The 19,522-nt window shown below is 44.9% G+C and overlaps 1 protein-coding gene across 4 annotated transcripts; it reads left to right on the top strand.

The window, feature by feature from the left end:
* Nucleotides 1-1,022: 1,022 nt before the first annotated feature.
* Nucleotides 1,023-15,921, top strand: rwdd3 (RWD domain containing 3). Of its 4 annotated transcripts, XR_010015499.1 has the most exons (6): nucleotides 1,023-1,148; nucleotides 2,470-2,936; nucleotides 3,089-3,204; nucleotides 8,764-8,867; nucleotides 14,366-14,550; nucleotides 15,403-15,921. XR_010015499.1 is itself a non-coding variant. In XM_063016948.1 (5 exons), exons 1-5 carry the CDS (start codon nucleotides 1,064-1,066, stop codon nucleotides 14,416-14,418), a joined length of 825 nt encoding a protein of 274 aa, XP_062873018.1. In that variant the 5' UTR covers nucleotides 1,023-1,063; the 3' UTR covers nucleotides 14,419-14,876. The 4 variants fall into 4 exon arrangements, 3 of the variants coding, with proteins under 3 accessions (XP_062873018.1, XP_062873020.1, XP_062873019.1); XM_063016948.1 differs by lacking the exon at nucleotides 15,403-15,921 and having other exon boundaries at nucleotides 14,366-14,876; XM_063016950.1 differs by lacking the exons at nucleotides 8,764-8,867; nucleotides 15,403-15,921 and having other exon boundaries at nucleotides 1,025-1,148; nucleotides 14,366-14,876.
* The last annotated feature ends 3,601 nt before the right edge of the window (nucleotides 15,922-19,522 follow it).

Genomic DNA, 19,522 nt, shown 5'->3' with positions numbered 1-19,522 from the left:
TCCAGTGTCCTGCACAGAGCCCTGACCTCAGCTCCACTCAACAGCTCTGGAATGAACCGGAACATCAACATCAGTGTCCAGCCATACAAATGCTCTCATCTTTAGACGGAATAAGCACAAATTCCCACAGACACACTTTAAGGTCTTGTGAGAAGCCTGAAAAGATCACAAAGCGGTCACTCTGTTTTAATACACTTACATTTTCGGCATTTAGCAGACGGTTTTATCCAAAGCGATTTACAGTACTGTGACAGTATACTGTCTAAGCAATAGAGGGTTAAGGGCCGTGCTGAAGGGCCCAACTCTGGCAACCTTGCAGTGGTGGGGCTTGAACCAGCGACATTTTGAATACCACCTGACAAATTTGCTGTATAAATAGCTGAAATCTGCTGAGGCACAGACTCAATAAAACCTCTTAAGGTGTCCAGTGGTATCTGGGAGCAGGACATTACCAGCAGATCCTTCAACTCCTAGACGTTGTAAGGTGGATCATAATACAATGCATCCTGATGCATCCCAGATAAATAACACACAGACACAGGGGTTTGTCAGACTAGGCAACGTTTATTAAATGCTTAAATTGCTTGTCCAGTTCTGACAGGGGTTTGTTTGATTGATTCTGACCGTCCTGTGACTATTTACTATTAGAAAATGTTGATAAACCTTAATTATGTCTTTAAACAAGACCAATAATAAATGCCTCTATAGCTTATACGGCCAAAAAATCCTAATTCCCCTTTATTCAAACAGAATATATAAAAAACCCTCAACTTTTTACTTCTAGCTGAAGACTAGAAGAAGAGAAACTAAGCGGAACTAAGTGTAGAGCATCCGTGTTGCTACACACATTTTAAACCGTTGTACAATCTGAACATACGGAACAGTGTTTTATCCACACCCGTTTTCGAAAAGCGCGCACTGGGATTGGCCGACAGATCATCGTTGATTTCTAACGAGCTGGCCAATCACAGCAAGAAGGCGGGACTTACCTGAATACGGGTTGGGAAAAATAAACGGCAGACTTAAAGTTAGTGTTATTTATTTTAATATTAATGTAAATAAAATGTGTGAAGAAGCGCTGGATGAGATGTCGGTTCTGTCTGCGATCTACTGTGGAAAAGACGAGTTTGAGCTAATTGAGCATTCAGGTGAAGTTAAATTGTTTTGTTGTTTATTATGATATTGTTTACATGCTGTAAATGTGTCATTATGTGCAGATGTGTTTTATAATGACACCAGTTGTGTGCTTTATCAGACAGAATTCCTGAAAATACAGTGAAAATACGATAAACATTTAATTTCGCAACGCTTTCAGGTTTCCCTCTGCATAAATAAAGAGATTTCATCTACAGCACCCATTAAAATCACATGGAAAGATGGAACACTGGTCTCTTTGTCAAGGTCAAGAGGAAACCCCATATTGTTACCTGGTAATCCTAAAGGGAACTGTGTTCAGATGATTTAAAATACCACAAAAAGCAAACAAACAGCTCAGCCATGAATTAAACTAGTCTATTACCTTACAAATGCTCCTTTGACTAAATGGACACTGAATTCCCACAGACATACGTTTACATTTTAGCAGCTTTCATCCAAAGCGACTTACATTACCGTGACAGTATACAGTGTAAGCAATTGAAAGTTAAGAGCCTTGCTCAAGGGCCCAACGGCAGCAACCTGGCAGTGGTGGGGCTTGAACTAGCAACCTTCTTCTATCTTAACCACTAGGCTACAACGTCCATACAACGTGTCACAAGTCTTGTGAAAAGCTTGTGAAAGGGATGACCAACAAGTTCATGGTCAGGTGTCCAAATACTTTTGGCTTTTCCCCTCACTTTAAAAAGCAACAGATTTAATAAGATTTTTAGGTAGTTAATAGTATTATACTATTATTGTATAACTATTAACTTTGAGGGTGGCACGGTGGCTCGGTGGCTAGCACTGTCGCCTCACAGCAAGAAGGTCTTGGGTTCGATCACCAGACAGGGAGGTCTGGGTCCTTTCTGTGCAGAGTTTGCATGTTCTCCACGTGTCTGCGTGGGTTTCCTCCGGTAGCTCTGGTTTCCCCCCACAGTCCAAAAACATGCAGTCAGGTTAAGTGGAGACACTGAATTGCCCTATAGGTGAATGTGTGTGTGTGTGTGTGTCTGCGATGGACTGGTACCCCATCCAGGGTGTTACTGTGTGCTTTGTGCCCAATGAAAAGCTGGGCCCAGAATGGGGGTGGTACATTCGACAAAAGAATTGCAGCAATGATTAGATTGGGTAAGTAAAAGGTAAAGAATGCAAAAAGGGTTATTTAAGTCATTGAGAGGGCAATATTTTTGGGTGGATGGATCATTCTTGGCATGATCTGATGATGGCACACCCTATCATCTTTTATTTAATACATAATGATTATTATACTGTCATATCATTTAGCTCTACCATCATATGACTAAATATCTGTCATTTTTACTTTAAATGCAGCTCAAACTGGACTTGTGTATCGCATCCGAACTGCAGTAGAAACCAAAAGTGGTTGTAAAGTCCTGGATCTTGTGTTCCACGTCTCTCCAGAATATCCCCAAACCCCTCCAGACATCAGCGTGACCTCCAGTGACCTCTCGAGAACCCAGTGCCAGGATCTGAGGAAAGCGCTGCTCAGTGAAGCTCACGGTCTTCCACCTGAACCCATGGTGCACCAGCTAGTGACGTGGCTTCAACAAAGCTTCACCGGTCTGATCGCAGCCCCAGACTGGCAGGACCGCTCACGTACACCAGACGGTACGGCCGAGGAGACCTGGATCACCCTGCTGCACTTGGATCACATGAGATCCAAAGCGAGATACGTCAGACTGATCGAAAAGTGGACGTCAGAGTTGGATCTGACCGGGAGACTGTTTATGGGGAAACCTACGCTGATTCTTCTGCAGGGAACCAAGAAGAGCATTAAGGTCAATAAAGATACAGCTACGCTTTATGTAAACTTAGGATTTTAATTATTATCTGTCCAGCATTATGATTTTCACATGGTCAGATCTAAGAGTCCAGTCCTTGATTTAAAAAACAGGTGACCAAACTGACCAATCAAAATCCTTCTCTACAGGAATACGTCCACCTACAGAGGACGGTCAAAGTGGACGTCGACTCGTCAGGAAAACGGTGCAAAGAGAGGATGATGAAGGTTTTATGTGAAGTCCCTCTCACTGACGATTTCACAAAGTAAGAGCGTCCAGTCTTTTATTACACACACACACTACACGGCCAAAAGTATTCGGACACCCGACCACGAGTCTGTTGGGCGTCCCATTTCAAATACAAATGGTGTTAATAAAGAGTGACCGCTGTGGGATCTAAGCTAAAACAACAGCTGCTTTTCTGAGAGAGCTTCTTATTCAAGCTTGCTTTGTTCACCTAAACTGATGCTGCAAAGTTGGAAGTTCTAATTTCCTTTATATAATCGACGTACTACATTACACCTGTTAGCAATTGTTGTGTCTAAAACACATGAATTCAATGATTAGAAGGGGTGTCCCAATACTTTTGTCCGTATACTATATATAATCCATCCATGCTGCAGAAACCACTCCCCTTATTTTTCTCTCCCCTCTCTGTTGCAGAATATCAGCGTTTGAGGTTAAACAGGTTCCGACTTTAGAGGAACTTCAGAAGGAGTTTGATCTAGTTGGATCTTTAAAGCTTTACCACCAGTTTGTTCCTTTTCTGCTGTAAACATGTGGTCAGTTATCGGCTCTGGACCCGACTGGACGCTCTGACACGTTTCCACTGGTATTGGGAGCTGAATGAGTGTGTTTACACTGATGTAGCACAAATATCGTTCTGGTATCAGCATTAATACTTCAGCTTCGGTAAACACTGATATCAGGATTGCACTTTTAACAAGAACAGCGGCCAAAAGTATGTGGACACCCAGCTATGAGTTTGTTGGGCTTTTTATTTAAGGCCCAGGGACATTAATACAGTATTGACCCCCCTTGTGGTACTAATAATTCATTATAAGTGAAAGCACATGCTTAATTACCAGTGTGTTTGATCAGTTGTTAGATGGATATTGTTGGAACATACTTGCTATACATTGTCCGTAGTTGTCAGTCCAGTAACGAGTCTCCACATCTCTCACCAAGGATTTTATGTAGCGTCACCTTCTGAAGCCCTAAAATACACAGTATAGCCACAGGCGACCAAAGTGGCCCAATACGTGAGTACTGACCATTCCTGAGGGAGGACTGGACACAAGCAATGTGCCAAATCTGTGTTTGCATAACGTTATCTTACATGTTATATTTTCCGCAGCCTGTGCTCTGTGCGTCTGAAGTTTGATGACGGTATACGTGTGCTTAATGCCTGGCATCTAATGACGACACTGTATAGAAATTCCAACATTTTTTAATAATGATTAAATTTTAAGTTCTCGGGGTTTCTTTGATACTGTGTGTGTGTGTGTGTGTGTGTGTGTGGTGAAAATCCAAGCATCAGTTCACTCAGAAATGTGTGTGATTTCGCATATTAAGCAAATTAGCCTAAAAAGTGGGCGGGGCTACATGCTTCTTGAGGTTTTTTTGTAAGACGTGAGATAAGAGATATGGTAAGAGATATGGAGATATGGAGATATGGACCTTGAAGTTTTATGGTACACTATAGCGCCACCATCAGACCAATCAGGCTGAGCACAAGCGTCCGAGTAGCCGGGGGACAGACGACCAAGTCTCATGTCTGGACGACTTACGGTCTGGTCTGTGCGTTTTGTTTTATCAAAGAAAAAGAATGAAGATACAGTAAAGTCTTCTAGATGTGAGCCGGTCGCAAGACAGGACGAGTTACTGACTGAAGGTGGAGGAGGATAATTATTTAATGTTATTTATTTATTATTTTCTCCCATTTTTTTATCTAATTTGCATCGTTCTTCCTCTCTGCCCATGCCGAACTCTGCCCTGACCGAGGAGATCGAAGCTAACCCCCATCCCCTCCGAAACATGAGCAACAGCCGCTTGCATTTTTTCACCTACACATTGACGAGTGTTGCGCCACCTAGCGTTGCATGCGGAGAGACACACCCTAAGAGCACTCCTTCCTCGTCTCATGCATAGCCACTTAGCCTCGAGCCGGTAAGGCAGAGATGGATTCGATACCATGTGTGTTTTTTACCGCTGCGCCACCTGAGCAGCATTATTTAATGTTATTGAACTGGAACGCTATTGTAGGTTTGCACCTAGGACTGACTCTAATAAGAAAAAATTGGTGCACAGAACCCCTAATACACATAATTGCTCACTTTTCTACCTTAAATTTCTTTCGATGGTGTTAAGTTGGCTGCCGCTAGAAGCAAGTCTCTCGACGATGGTGTTGCGTCTCCTTTGGGCGCTAAATTTTGTCATCGTGGCAGCGGAGAGATGCGATTTCTTAGCATCCAAATATAGCCGGTGCTCTGGAGGGTTGTAGGTGAGAGATGGGCGTGTAAATGAAGTTATCTGAGAACTGAGATTTCTCGTGATGAGCTCTGAGCAGACGGTGCGAACCCGAGTCGAGCTTTAATTTAGAATTTAATTTGCAGTAACGACTGGGTCTCGGTCGATGGGAACAGGTTTCACCAGGTTTAAGTGTTTGGGTTAATGAGCTGAACGGCCTTATCTATGCTTAGTAAATGTTCTTTCACTTTGAGATGCTCAGTTCGCCTGGATTTCCTCCAAACCTTGTGGTTTTAAATAATCTGATCACAGTTTTTGTTTTTTAAGTGCCAGAATTATTTTAACTGAGCTGCAGGGACGTCGAGTGTAATTATTACATTCTTTCGATCTGTACCTTGGAAGCTCTGCATTAAGCCGAACACTAAGCTTACTACACTTTCAAGGAAAAATCTGTTAAACTTAAACTTCAATCAACCATTTTATCGTGGTCAGGGTTGCAGCAGGTCCAGGAAACAGTGGGCCCACACACACACACACACACACACACACTGTATGGACAGTATTGCGACACTCTTTCTTTTTCAACACTGACTGCTTATAAATATGTAATAAATAAATTATATTATAAGGAAATGATATGCTTCCAGCTTTGCAGAAACAGTTTAGGGAAGGCCCTTTCCTGTTCCAGGATGTGCCCCTGTGCAAAAAGCGAGGTCTGTATGTGTAAGTATAGGGTAATTAAGTATAAAGTCTAAATTTGGGACATTAAATCATTAATCAATAAATCCTCTGCTCTGATTGATCAGAGGATATTTACTTTGTTGTTGTTTGATTTTGATTTTAAAGTTATACAGTTGCCATTTTTACACGTCACGTAATTAATTCATTGTATTTTCATTTTTTACCACTGCTTGAGTCTGGTCAGGGTTGTGGTGGGTCTGGTATCAGTAGGAGTAGTTTTCAGATATTGTCCTCCATATGAGAAGAATGACTTTTTATTTATACCCAGTCTCTACATCTTTACATATGTAAGCAGGTAAACATTTGGCTTAGGTGGCACGGCGGTCTGTCACGCTAGCCTGCCAACTCTGAGAATGCGGGTTTGAATCTCAGGGGTGCTATCGGCCAGCTGGACATCTACACACACGTTACTAGCTATATTTTACATTTACATTTTCAGCATTCAAGAGACGCTTTTATACAAAAGCGACTTACACTACTGTGACATTATATAGTCTAAGCAATTGAGGATTAAGGGCCTTGTTCAAGGGCCCAACAGTGGCAACCTGGCAGTCGTGGGGCTTGAACAAGCAACCTGTCAATTACTAATCCGGTACCTTAACCACTAGGCTGCAACTGCCCTATATGTGCTATATATGTGTGCGTGTGCATGATGTGGGGATCCCTGTCCTAGGTATTCCTGCCTTGAGCCCAGTGTTTCTGGGTGGAATCGGAGCCGCTGTGACCCTGACCAGAACGAAGTGGTTGAGGAAAATGAGCAGCCCCATCTTGCAGCATGTAGACAGAGCTGTGTATGGTGTTAGTGAACAGTAGATGGCGCTGTTGTACTGCAAAAGCATTCATCGTCATTTCATCCCCACTTTCAGTCCAGAAGTATGAGAAGTGCCACATGTTGGTGGTATTTGTACTGAGACTGTAGGTATTCACCGCTCGTACAAAATGCTAATCACACCGGTGTGTAGGAAGATGTGTCGCCGGTGGAGGTGCGGATCTGCTCGTTACGTCCCGAAACCCTGAGTTATATCTGAGTTTTGGGAATTTTAATGAGCTGCTCTGGCGGCGACGGTTTCTGAGCTAATCCCGGCGTGAAAAGAGCCGAGCGAGAGCATCAGACGCAGAGAGCAATCCAATCTAACAGGACCGCAACTTTAACTCCGGCTGAACGGGTGGCGGATCAATATTACATCATCACCATGCTTCACCCGCCGCAGTAAAATGATGGATTTTCTAAAACTGGACTAATATGGGTCTGGGATTTCAGGGTCACCGCTAATGATGCAATTCAGACCAAGACTGGAATAGTCAGTCATCCACAAAACCAATAAACTGTCCAGGAGATGCGGCGTGTGCCCGAAAGTACCTGGACGCCTGACGGGGAGAGGGTTAGACGTGCTATTTTAAAATGTAGGCTTTATAATTATCATGCAGCTCTTCTAGGTAGACTTAGCACAGGATTTTAGAGTGTGTGTATGGGGTTTTGTGCTTATTCAGTACAAACATCAGTCCTGAGGTCACATCTGGCTCATAATCTACGCTCCAATTCATCCCAAAGGTGTTTAATCCAAACATTTAGACTTTGGACTTACACATTCACGTTTTCAGCATTTAGTGGACGTCTTTATCCAAAGCGACTTACGTTAAAGTTACAGTATGCAGTCTGAGCAATTGAGGGTTAAGGGCCTTGCTCAAGGGCCCAACAGCAGCAACCTGGCAGTGGTGGGGCTTGAACCAGCGATCCTCTGATCACTGGTCCGGTACCCTAACCACTAGGCTACAGCTACACCTCAGTGGACTTGAGCATTAGGGGTAAGTCTTAATGCATTTTAATCCCTAATGTATTCACGTACATGTCCATGTTATTCAGTCAGATCATCATTCAGTATTAAGGCGCCTCAGCAGGAGCATTTTAAGGGAGCTAAGAATTTAGACACGCCCTCTTCTCGGAGTGTAGGATGATCTACGTATATAGAACGATTGCTAGGTTTTCAGACAGACCCGCAGTGTATCTCGTGTATGGCGCGGTGATTATGTGCTTGAGCTCGGCCCCTGTGGAGCAGCGAGTGGATTTCTCCACGGTGTGACATGTCGTGTTGTGAGGAGATCCAGCTGAGCTTCTCCACACGCCGCCAAGTGAGGAGATCCATCAGATCCAGAGGTCCAGTTCAGATTCACTCAGATCCACACATACACACACACACCAGCAGGTGATCCATCAATGGGACAGTGCTAGCTTGGTGGTTAAGGTACTGGACTAGTAATCAGAAGGTTGCCAGTTCAAGCTAAATGCTGCAAATGTAAATGTAAATATCCTGACCAGGCCTCTTTTCAAAATTTTAGACGTACAGGTCCACGGGGCAAACACTGGGGGCAATAAGGGCCCGGGTTTGATTCCTTTCTGTGTGGAGTTTGCATGTTCTCCTTGTGTCCGTGTGGTTTCCCTCCACAGTCCAAACACATGCAGTCAGGACTACTGGGGCTGCCTTGTGATGGACTGGCAACCTGTCAGGCGTGTTTACATCTTTTTCCCCTATGAATTAGACCCACTGTGACCCTGACCAGGATAAAGCAGGTGGTTAAACAGACACTGAATGAATGAATATAATGACTCCTCCAGCAGTGATGAAGCTGAAGGTAAACTGGACGACCTCGACCTGATGGAGCTCGTTATCGCCGCAGGTTTCCTGTTCATCTCAGGGCTGCTAATGAGCGGACTCTTCGGTACGACGTTCATCAGCCGCCAAGACACGTGTTACCTAATAAATAACTAATATATTTATACCATGACCAGGAGGAACTCTGGTTTCTGATTGGTCGGCAGGTGGGCGGCACGTTTTCTTCTTATTTTTTTTTTTTTACACTATGAGTTGTCCGTATATGTTGTCCATATAATTACTGAATTCAGGTGTAATAAATCAGTTATATTTAGGAAATTATATGCTTCCAAATGTGCAGCAACGGTTTAGGGAAGGTCCATTCCTGTTCAAGCAAAGCGAGCTCTATAAAGACATGAAGAAAAGCTCGATTTAAAAACCTGCACCTGAGCCTCACTGAACAGCTCTGGGATGAACCGGAACATCGACTGAGGATTCCTTGACCAAGCCAGATAAATGCTTTAACTTTTGACCGAATGGGCACAAAGCCTTCTCAGAAGATCACAAAGAGGTCACTCTCAAGCTCACGGTGAGGTGTCCGAATACTTTCGGCCACAGAGCGTATCTGTATTTGTCCAGCGCAGGAGCGGACAGGAGCGGACAGCGCAGGAGTCGACCACCCCGCCCTTGACCTTCTCCCCGTCCTTTCTGCCAGCTGATTGCTGCCATTATTGTGCAGGTTGAAGCGAGTGGACGCTGGTAATGAAGATCACGTCCCGGAGTCAATGGAGGTGCAACCGGCTCTGATTTAATTTCACCTCCAGCGTCTCTCGGCTCTTTCGGCGGCTTTTAGAGGCTCATTTTCTCGTCCTGTTCACACTGCTGTGCTTTACGGTTCAGTCTGGAGGAGCAGCTTGGTGTTTTTCAGCTCCACTTACCATATAGAAGCACTTTGTAGTTCTACAATTACTGACTGTAGTCCATCTGTTTCTCTGCATACTTTGTTACCCCCTTTCATGCTGTTCTTCAATGGTCAGGACCCCCACAGGACCACCACAGAGCAGGTATTATTTAGGTGGTGGATGATTCTCAGCACTGCAGTGACACTGACATGGTGGTGGTGTGTTAGTGTGTGTTGTGCTGGTATGAGTGGATCAGACACAGCAGTGCTGCTGAAGTTTTTAAACACCTCACTGTCACTGCTGGACTGAGAATAGTCCACCAACGAAACATACCCAGCCAACAGCGCCATCTAGAAGATGACTCAAACAGCAGCAATAGATGAGCGATCGTCTCTGACTTTACATCTACAAGGTGGACCAACTAGGTAGGAGTGTCTAATAGAGTGGACAGTGAGTGGACACGGTGTTTAAAAACTTCAGCAGCGCTGCTGTCTGATCCACTCATACCAGCACAACACACACTAACACACCACCACCATGTCAGTGTCACTGCAGTGCTGAGAATGATCCACCACCTAAATGATACCTGCTCTGTGGGGGTCCTGACCATTGAAGAATAGGGTGAAAGGGGGTAACAAAGCATGCAGAGAAACAGATGGACTACAGTCAGTAATTGTAGAACTACAAAGTGCTTCTATATGGTAAGTGGAGCTGATAAAATGGACAGTGAGTGTATACATATACAACATATACAGCACTTTTGTCCATATAGTCTATATATGTTTGACTGCATGATATAAAATCATGGATTCAGAACCAGTGCTGTATCTGTATTTGGTCCAGCACCAACACCAGCATCACCAGACCGTTCACTCCTGTGGACGCATCATTAATTCCAGATGGCGTGACGCACCTCGCTCATTTAACGTCCTTCTAAGCTGGGTTGCCAAACCTACACAATGTGTGTTGGATTCTGTAAATTACGCAAACCACAGACGGGGCAGAGTTTCCGAGAGTCGGGTGTGGTTGTCGGGAGTTCGTACGTACTTTGAGAAGTCGTTTCTCATCTGATGCTGGCTGTGGCTGAGTCATCCTGCTGGAAATCGAGAACACAAACATTTGCCGATGCCCTTGAAGATGATGATGATGATGATGATGCTGATGATGATGATGATGTACCCTGCCTAATTGCTGGGAGGAGGATAATTGGGCCACCTGCCAGTTTCAACGCACATTAGCTCACCAACTAAACTTGATATGCTCAAGAGGTACACTATACAGCCAAAAGTATTCGGACGCCTGACCGTGAGCTTGTTGGACGTCCAGTATTAAAATAGAGTGACCTCTGTGTGATCTATTAAGCTAGGACAACAGCCGCACCTCTGAGAAGCCTGTCTGTGGGAATTTGTGCCCATTCAGTCTTAAGAGCACTGTTATGGCTGGGCACTGATTTCCTGGGCAGCTTTTCTATACGTCTTTATGGAGAGCCATGCTCGAAGTGGAAAGGACCTTCCCTAAACTGTTTCTGCATAATCATATAGCTAAAAGTATGTGGACACCCTAACATGAGCTTGGTGAACGTTCCATTCCAAAATATGGGCATTAAAATGGACTTTGCACCAACCAATGCTCTTACCGTCTTCAGTCTCCTTCTGTGTGGTTTGCATGTTCTCCCCATGTCAGACCCTTAGTGACTATAACCACAGACCACAGTTTGTTCTTAATGTGAAACCAATTAAAGCATGCTTTTATGGACACCATTAGGTAGCACGGTGGCCAGCAAGATGCAAGACGCAAGGTCTTGGGTTCGGTTCCCAGGTGGTGCGGCCCAGGTCCTTTCTGTGTGGAGTTTGCATGTTCTCCCCTTGTCAGGCCCTTAGCGACCATAACAGTCGTCAGTCTCCTGGGAAGGTTTGTCACAAGAGTTTGGAGTGGATAAAAAGCCCTGGCTCATGCTTGATGTTCCAATTCATCCCACTGATGTTCAGTTGGGCTGAGGTCAAGACTACTAGCAGACCACAGTTTGTTCTCAACATGAAAACAATCGAACTGTGCTTTTACGGTGGCTGGGTGGGTAGCACTGTCGCCTCACAGCAAGAAGTTCCTGGGTTTGATCCCCAGGTGGAGTGGTCCAGGTCCTTTCTGTGTGGCGTTTGCATGTTCTCCCCGTGTCAGGCCCTTAGCAACTATAACAGTCTTCGGTCTTCTGGGAAGGCTTGTCACAAGAGTTTGGAGTGTGACTGTGGCACTGATGTTGGATGAAAAGCCCTGGCTCATGCCTGATGTTCCAATTCATCCCAGTGTTGTTCAGTTGGGTTGAGGTCAAGACTACTAGCAGACCACAGATTGTTCTCAATGTAGAACCAACTGTGGCTGGGTGGGTAGCACTGTCACCTCACAGCAAGAAGGTCCTGGGTTCAGTTCCTCTCTGTGTCTGTGTGGGTTTCCTCCGGTAGCTCCGGTTTCCTCCCACAGTACCACCACGTGCAAGTAAGATGAACTGGAGATACAAAATTGTCCATGACTGTGTTTGATATTAAAAACCTGACATATAAATAAAATATTGATGCCTTTTTTTTATGAACCCTTTAGCATTAGGCGGGACTGAAGCACCTGCTCAACGTTAGTCTGGGCGTCCGCATACTTTCGAAGAAGAAGCTTTAATGGAGAAGAAATCAGCGAGTGTTTACAGCATGTACATCCTGAACATATTGCATCCGTTGCTCATCCTGAGCGGCGTTCCGGAACCCGTTTGTCATCCGAATGCTAAACATGCAGCCGGTTAGCTAAAACACACTGTGTGCTCCGTCTCAGCGCCGCGTCATCCCTCCCGAACGGAGCTGCGGGTCAGGAAGCGGGTGCGCATCTGAATAACAGATGATCTCAGCGAGAGAACAGATGATCTGCCTTCAGACGGGACGCGCGGCGTTCGGAGGCGCAGGTAGCGCAGACGTCTGGAGGCGTTAACCACATGTTTGACTGGCGCCGACGCGAACCTAAATTATAACCGTCAACAGACAGCCTGTGAGATTTAACTCCTGTCCAAAAAAAACACGGAGCGACTGCAGCACCGGTGCTCGGTGATTAACTGGTTTGTTCAGCAGGCGAGCAGAACAAAGTGAATTACTCCGGCGGTTTGATTTTATACGACGTTTTGTCTGGTTTTAGGAGAAAAGAAAATCCACGGCCTGTTAACCGTCCACATTTACAACCCAAACTAGCGGTCGAGGTGTGGGGTCGCTCGGGCAGCGCTATCGACCGGCTGGGTGCCACACACAGGCATTTTTGTCTCTGACTGTATGGGAGGTTTTAAGTAAAGGAGTTTAAATATCTCGGGGTCTTCATGGGCGATGGAAGGAGGGATCGTGAGATCGACCATAAGTTCGGTGTAGTGATGCGGTCGCTGTACCGAACCACAGTGGGAGCAGGAGGAGGGAGCTGAGCCACAAAGCAAAGTCCCACATTAGAGATTTGAAGTGGAAACATGCACTGGAGGTCTATTAATATTAGTAAAGACATCATAATTAATAAAATTTTATAATTATGTTTATAATTATTACTTATGATACTCTTTATGATATAATTGCTATCGAAAGGTTGTGGGTTTGAATCCTGGCTCTGCCATGCAGCCGGGACCCTTGTTGGGCCCTTGAGAAAGGCCCTTACCCATCTCAGCTCCATAGTGGCTGACCCTGTGCTTTGGGAGAGTGGTAGCTTAGTGGGTAGAGCTTTGGGCTGTCAATTCGAAGGTTGAGAGTTCAAATCTCAGCTCTGCTATGCAGCCACTGTTGGGCCCTTGAGCAAGGCCCTTTTCCCATTTGACTCCAGGGGTGCTGCACAATGACTCCAGCTTCCAAATAAGCTGGGAAATGCGTGTATGTATATAAGTATACATGACAAATGCATTCATATTATTATTATTATTATTTAGAGTGTAATACTGTGGTAGCTTAGCACTTGAGGCACTGGACCCATAATCAAATGGTCGCTCCACCCTCAGTTGCTTGGCTTGTATTCAGTCACAATTAAAAGTTGCTTTAAATAGCAGTGACTGCTGAACACTGTAAATGTAAATGTAAACGCTAGCTCTGTTCAACCTTAGACGTATCCGAACCCCTTTGATTTCTCAATACGTCCCTGTTTTTATACACAGCGTCCCGTGTATCAGTATTCATCCTTCATCCTGCTCATCCTTGATCACACATCGCTGCGATAACAGACGAGGACGAGCAGAACGTTCAGCCAGCACGGCACAATGACTTCCAGTAACAGGAAAGGAAAATGAGTGGGATTATGGGAAACGTAATGGAGGACTCATACAGGCGTCAGCTCGCTCAAAACTCACCGTACGGCGGTGAGAAAAAGTGACCGTGACTCATTGAAAAGTTTTGTTTATTTTTATTTCCCTCTCCATCTGTTGAGCTCATAAAAACATGACTGTGACAAAGACGACAGCAAAACCTAAAAAAAAAAAAAAATCATGATTAAAGCAAGATTGGGCGAGATGGTGGCTCGGTGGGTAGCAAGAAGGTCCTGGGTTCGATTCCTGGAGTGGTATGAGTTTGCATGTTCCTCCCAGAGTCCAACTACATGCAGTCAGGTCAACTGGTGATACTAAAGTCCCTAGGTGTGTGTGTGTGTGTGTGTGTGTGTGTGTGTGTGTGTGTTTGCCCTGTGATGGCCTGGCAATCTGTCAACCTGTGTTTCCTATTTTTTGTCCTAGGAACCGGACCCACAGCGACCCTGACCAGGATAAAACAGACACTAAATGAATGAATAAATTAAGTACAGACAGATTTATTTGAACAAGTGAACATCTGATGGACCAGCTGCCCCAGAGGCGGCGTGACGGCTCTTTTCCATAGTAGGCGCCATGTTTGGACCCAGCAGGTTGCACCAGTTGGTGGGGTAGGGCCTGGTTAAGCTCCGCTCGTGTATTTCCAGAGTAATCGATCCTGTTTTTGATTTTTCTCTCACTATTATAATGATAGTTTAATGAAATAAAGCATGAGAATGTGTCTGTGATATATTTAGAGTGATGTAAGTGAAAGGAGGCGCGAGCGCAAATTGACACTAATGTGATGTAGGCGTAAAAATATCACCTGCACCTTAAAGTTTGATTGAATCTGATTTCTACTTTATACGCTTCATTTTTAAATGACATTAAAACAATAAAACGAGCTGTGGTGAGAGTAAAAAAGCGTTTTATATATATAGAGAGAAAGATAAATAGCTGAATGGCTGAATGGCTTAGAGGCAAAATGTCAAGGGAATTAAAAAATGTATAAATTTAATATATATTAGTCTTTCATAAAATATTGCCAAATAAAACTGGAAGATCGTGCGACTCTACATGTAACTCTACATAAGATGGGGATGTTCCCCACGCGAATGATACAGATGCTGCTGAGAAGAGGGCATGTCTAAATTCCAAGGTCCCTTAAAATGCTCCTACTGAGGCGCCTTAATTCTGAGTGATAATTTGACTGAATAACGACGGAGCGTCCGAAGGGTTGTACCACCTCAGCCTGTTGGTTCGAATCTTAGTAAGCTAAAACTGTGGTGACGTATAAGTAGCACGTCTAAATAATCTGTCTCGTGAGTTCCACGTCTTATTAGAATCCTCTCTACTGAGGCAGCTGATCAGGTAGCAGGAGGCAGCAAGGCAGCTCACCAGGTTTACACACAGACCCATAAAGTTCATAAGTTAGTGTTTAAATCCACTATAAAATGATATGATGTAATATTTACTGTTTCTAGGATGAACGCCAGCGCCTGATCCACGTTCCTCGAGCCGCCTGGAATCCGCCGAGGTTTTATCGGCTCTTTGTTCCTCTCGACTCTCCGTCTTCCGTGATGTTTACAGTCAGAACGAGACCCGGCGTAATGATTTCAGTCCATCGCGGGTCCGCCACGGCTGATCCTTCTTTATAGGCTTGATATAATTTAGTGGGCCTGGAGCACGCCCACCGGTGGCATACATTAGATCTTGACTGTTGCAATCAAGTGCAGTGACATGTTTTGATTTAAGGAGCTGTGGGAGGCCGGCGGGCTCGAGCTGAGAGAGACGTATACTGTATATAAAAACATTCCAGTACAAAGCTTGAGGAACGCTCGCCGTCAGAATTCCCCGCCGAGCTGTTTGTAAGGGACGTCGGTAGAGTTCAGCGTCACTTTAACGCCAGGTTTTATTGTTCCTGCTGTTGTTAAAATTGATTTAAAGATTTGTGGTGATTCATGTGATCTGTCAAACATCAGATGAAATAAAGATACGAGGCGTGGCCGGGTCGGACTGTGTGAGGAATTTACGTCTGGAAAATTGTGAATCTGGACTTTTAGGTGTAGGTGTCGCACAGCTCCGGGGTCCTGGAATCAATCCTGTGATGGGGCGCCAGGTGTAGCCCCGTACCCGAAATGCAGGACGCTTAAGCAAGGTGGAACAACACAAACAAAAAGGGTAACAGGAAAATAAATAAAAATAAATAAATGTCCTCAGATGAGGGGCATCTGGGGCTAATTAGCAGAGGGGACCAATCATAAAAGGAGCATTGGCTCAGGACTGAGAGTGAGAGAGGGGCGTGGCACCTCTACACTATAGCACGGAGGGCTGAATCCGTGACAGTAGCCCCCTCTTAAAGGCATGACTCCCGGCACCAAAGGCACCAATCATAAAAGGGGCGTTGGCTCAGGACTGAGAGTGAGAGAGGGGCGTGGCACCTCTAAACTGCAGCACGGAGGGCTGAATCCGTGACAGTAGCGCCCTCTTAAAGGCACGACTCCCAGCATGCCCCAACAAACCAACAAATTTATTAGAGGGATAAATTTAAAGTCATTCAGAAAGTTCTGAGGCAGGCAGGACAAGAGTTCTAGAATACCAGTTGCCAACAGGAGACCCGAAGCGCCGCCTGGGAGTGCAGACGAGAGACCTGAAGCGCCTTCTGGGGGCGCCGACGAGGAGCCTGAGGCACCAACTGGGGGTGCCGACTTGAGACCTGAAGCACCATCTGGGGGAGCCAACAAGAGACCTGGAGCACTTTCTGGGGGCGCCGACAGACAAGCAGTCTAAAAAATAACAGAAACAAACCAGGTAGTAAATAAAAGTCACAAAAACATCCCCAGATGCAACAGAGGAAGAGGACGAAACACAGAAACAACAGAAATTAAAACCGGTTGTTAGATTGTGACCCAGAGCATCTGCGACAACCCAAGAACAGGACAGAAAAGAGGACAGAGAAGGGAACAGGCTTTGGACCGCAATTCATGCTTGTTCTTGTTCCTTGAAAAATGCAGTAACGCTTGCTGGGTTCATATAAAAACCGGCATCACGGTTCCAGAGAAAGCAGGTTGCCAAAAGAGGAGCTGGCAACTCTGTGAGGAAGAGACCGTGATAAAATAGAAACACATCCACCTGGAGCAAATTATTGCAAAACGAGGTGCCGGTGACTATTAAGAAGAACCGACAAGTCGGTCATCTTCACCTTCAAGGCAGAAGGACATGATTCTGTAACCAAGCTTCCTGCCAATCTTCATATCAGGTAAGCTTCCATTACTGTTAATGTGGACCACGTCAGTTTCTGGCATTCACTTTACTAAAGCTGTAGCTCATCTCACACATCGAGCTAAGATATCAATAATGTTTGAATGAAACTCCTGCAGCATCTCTAAGCGTGTTCAGGGTTGCCAGACTTAAGGTAAATAAACTAAGTTGTTTAAAAATGTTCTTTTTTAAAATGTTCTCTAAGTCAGAGGGTAGTTACAGTATACAGTAAAGTATTGCTCGAAAATCAAAGTACATTATATAGGTGAGGTGGTAAAGGGCCTTGCTCAAGGGCCCAACAATGGCTGCTTGGTGAAGAACCCTCGATTTAAGTCTCAAGCATTGAACTGATAGCTCAAAGTCTTAAGCACTGGGTAGGCAAACCACAGCCGTGTATTTCATGTTATTTACAATACGCTCGTAGTTCTTCCTGTCGTCTCGTTCTGAGCCTTCTCTCAGTCACCATAAGCTCTTCCTCCAGACAAACATATCGATTGTGAGCCGTGTGTCTGGTACGAGAGATCATTAAGACCTGCTTTAGCGGGGAGGACGGATCCTGCGAGTGCTCGTTTCGAGCCGTTTAGTCCCTCTATGTAAACTCACGTCCGAAAATAAAATCGATCGGTCAGGAGAGCTTCAGTGGGGAGTGACCGTGGTTCAGGTGCTCCGGGGCCCTCTGAGGGACGCGCTCCTGCGGTTCCTTTCTGTTCTTTGACATGGGATTAAAATGAAAAGAGCTCCTGTTTAACCCGGTTCACCTGACCATGAGCTTGTCGGACGTAAACAGAGTGACCTCTGTGTGATCTTTTCAGCTTGAACAACAGCCGCTTCTTAGATTTCCTTAATTTCCTTCGGGATTAATAAAGTATCTGTCTGTCTGTCTGTCTGTCTGTCTGTCTGTCTGTCTGTCTATCTATCTATCTATCTATCTATCTATCTATCTACTATCCGTCTATCCGTCTATCCATCTATCTATCTATCTACTATCCGTCTATCTGTCTGTCTGTCTGTCTGTCTGTCTGTCTGTCTGTCTGTCTGTCTGTCTGTCTATCTATCTAGAAGGCTTCTCACAAGGCTTTGAAGTATGTCTGTGGGAATTTGTGCACTAATGTTGGTCAGGAAAGCCTCAATTGTTTTTGATTTATTACACCTGTTAGCAATTGTTGTGCCTAAAATTCCTCCCTTGTTGTTTTAGTACAATAAGTCACGTCAAGCGTTGTTCGTACAGCCTGAGCCGCTTTTATGGCCTCATATCAAACAGTTCGTCTCATTGGAGGAGCTTTGAAAAGGTCAACACAAAAATCATCACAAAAATCATAGGAAACAACAGCACAGCCGACACAAAAGCAGAGCAGAGTATGGCAGAGCTGAGATTCGATGCGATGCATTCGAAATCCCAGCCCTGGTGTGCTAGCGTGTTTTACTGCTGCGCCACCTGAGCGGTGTGTATGTATGTTTTCGTGTCTTGAATATGTTTGTAAAATATGGATTAATATTCTACTGAAGATACGATAAAAGGAAATGAAATGTAAACAGCGTTTGTGAGGTTGGACGAGAAAGCACAGGGATATAGTCATGCTGGAACAGGAAAGAGCCTTCCCTAAACTGTTGTTGCAAAGCTGGAAGCATAACCTTTTCATGTAGTAGAATTGGAAAGGGTGTCCATGTATGATTTGTGATCAAGACGTTCTGTAGACACTAGTCAGTAAATTACGATGTACCACCATGGCATTTGCTGTTTTCTTTTGCTTGGCAACCAAACGCCCACAGACGATAACGATGCTGCCGGTGTGAACGCAGGGTGACGAGCGGTCGGCGATCCTGGTGATAGGATGCGAAACCTCGTTGTCGGTGTGAATGCAGGGTCGGATGGTTGAAGTGACTCCTCATTACTGCTGTAATCGTGGCTTCGGCTGGCCGCTCTACGCCAGCCGCACAGAGATGATGAATAAAATCACTAATATACAAAGAAACCGCAGAGGAAACAGTCCAGCGTCCACATTATCTGTGCCATGCGTCGCAAAATGCCGTTTTATTTACTAAGAACGAGCATTCTGTGGACGCTGAGAGTTGTGAGACACCGGACGGTACAAACGTGTCTCTTCTAAACTTCTGCTCCTGCCTGAAAACAGCCGTTTCCCACCGAATTACAGCTGGATTGTCAAGGCTTTAATTGTTTCAGTCTTATTAAAACTATTCCCCGAAGCACCTCACCGTCTCACTTTGCCCTTAACCACTTTTCTCAACCCACTTAACGCCGATTGAAAAGAATTGAACAAAAAAAAAGATCTTTAATTGCCGTGTCTGTGATAATCGCTCATTGTAAAAAAAAAAAAAGGGAGG

Source organism: Trichomycterus rosablanca, chromosome 20 (genome assembly GCF_030014385.1).
Source record: "Trichomycterus rosablanca isolate fTriRos1 chromosome 20, fTriRos1.hap1, whole genome shotgun sequence".
In the NCBI taxonomy this organism is placed as follows: domain Eukaryota; kingdom Metazoa; phylum Chordata; class Actinopteri; order Siluriformes; family Trichomycteridae; genus Trichomycterus; species Trichomycterus rosablanca.
The sequence above is the reverse complement of the archived record's forward strand: the minus strand, read 5'-3'. Positions and strand labels throughout refer to the sequence as shown.

What these genes read in the sequence shown, in the direction of transcription:
- rwdd3 (XM_063016948.1), top strand. Translation starts at nt 1,064, where the DNA reads ATGTGTGAAGAAGCGCTGGATGAGATGTCGGTTCTGTCTGCGATCTAC. An exon ending in GAACCAAGAAGAGCATTAAG is followed by an intron (nt 2,937 to 3,088) that starts GTCAATAAAGAT and finishes CCTTCTCTACAG; the next exon opens with GAATACGTCCACCTACAGAG. An exon ending in CTCACTGACGATTTCACAAA is followed by an intron (nt 3,205 to 8,763) that starts GTAAGAGCGTCC and finishes TGACTCCTCCAG; the next exon opens with CAGTGATGAAGCTGAAGGTA.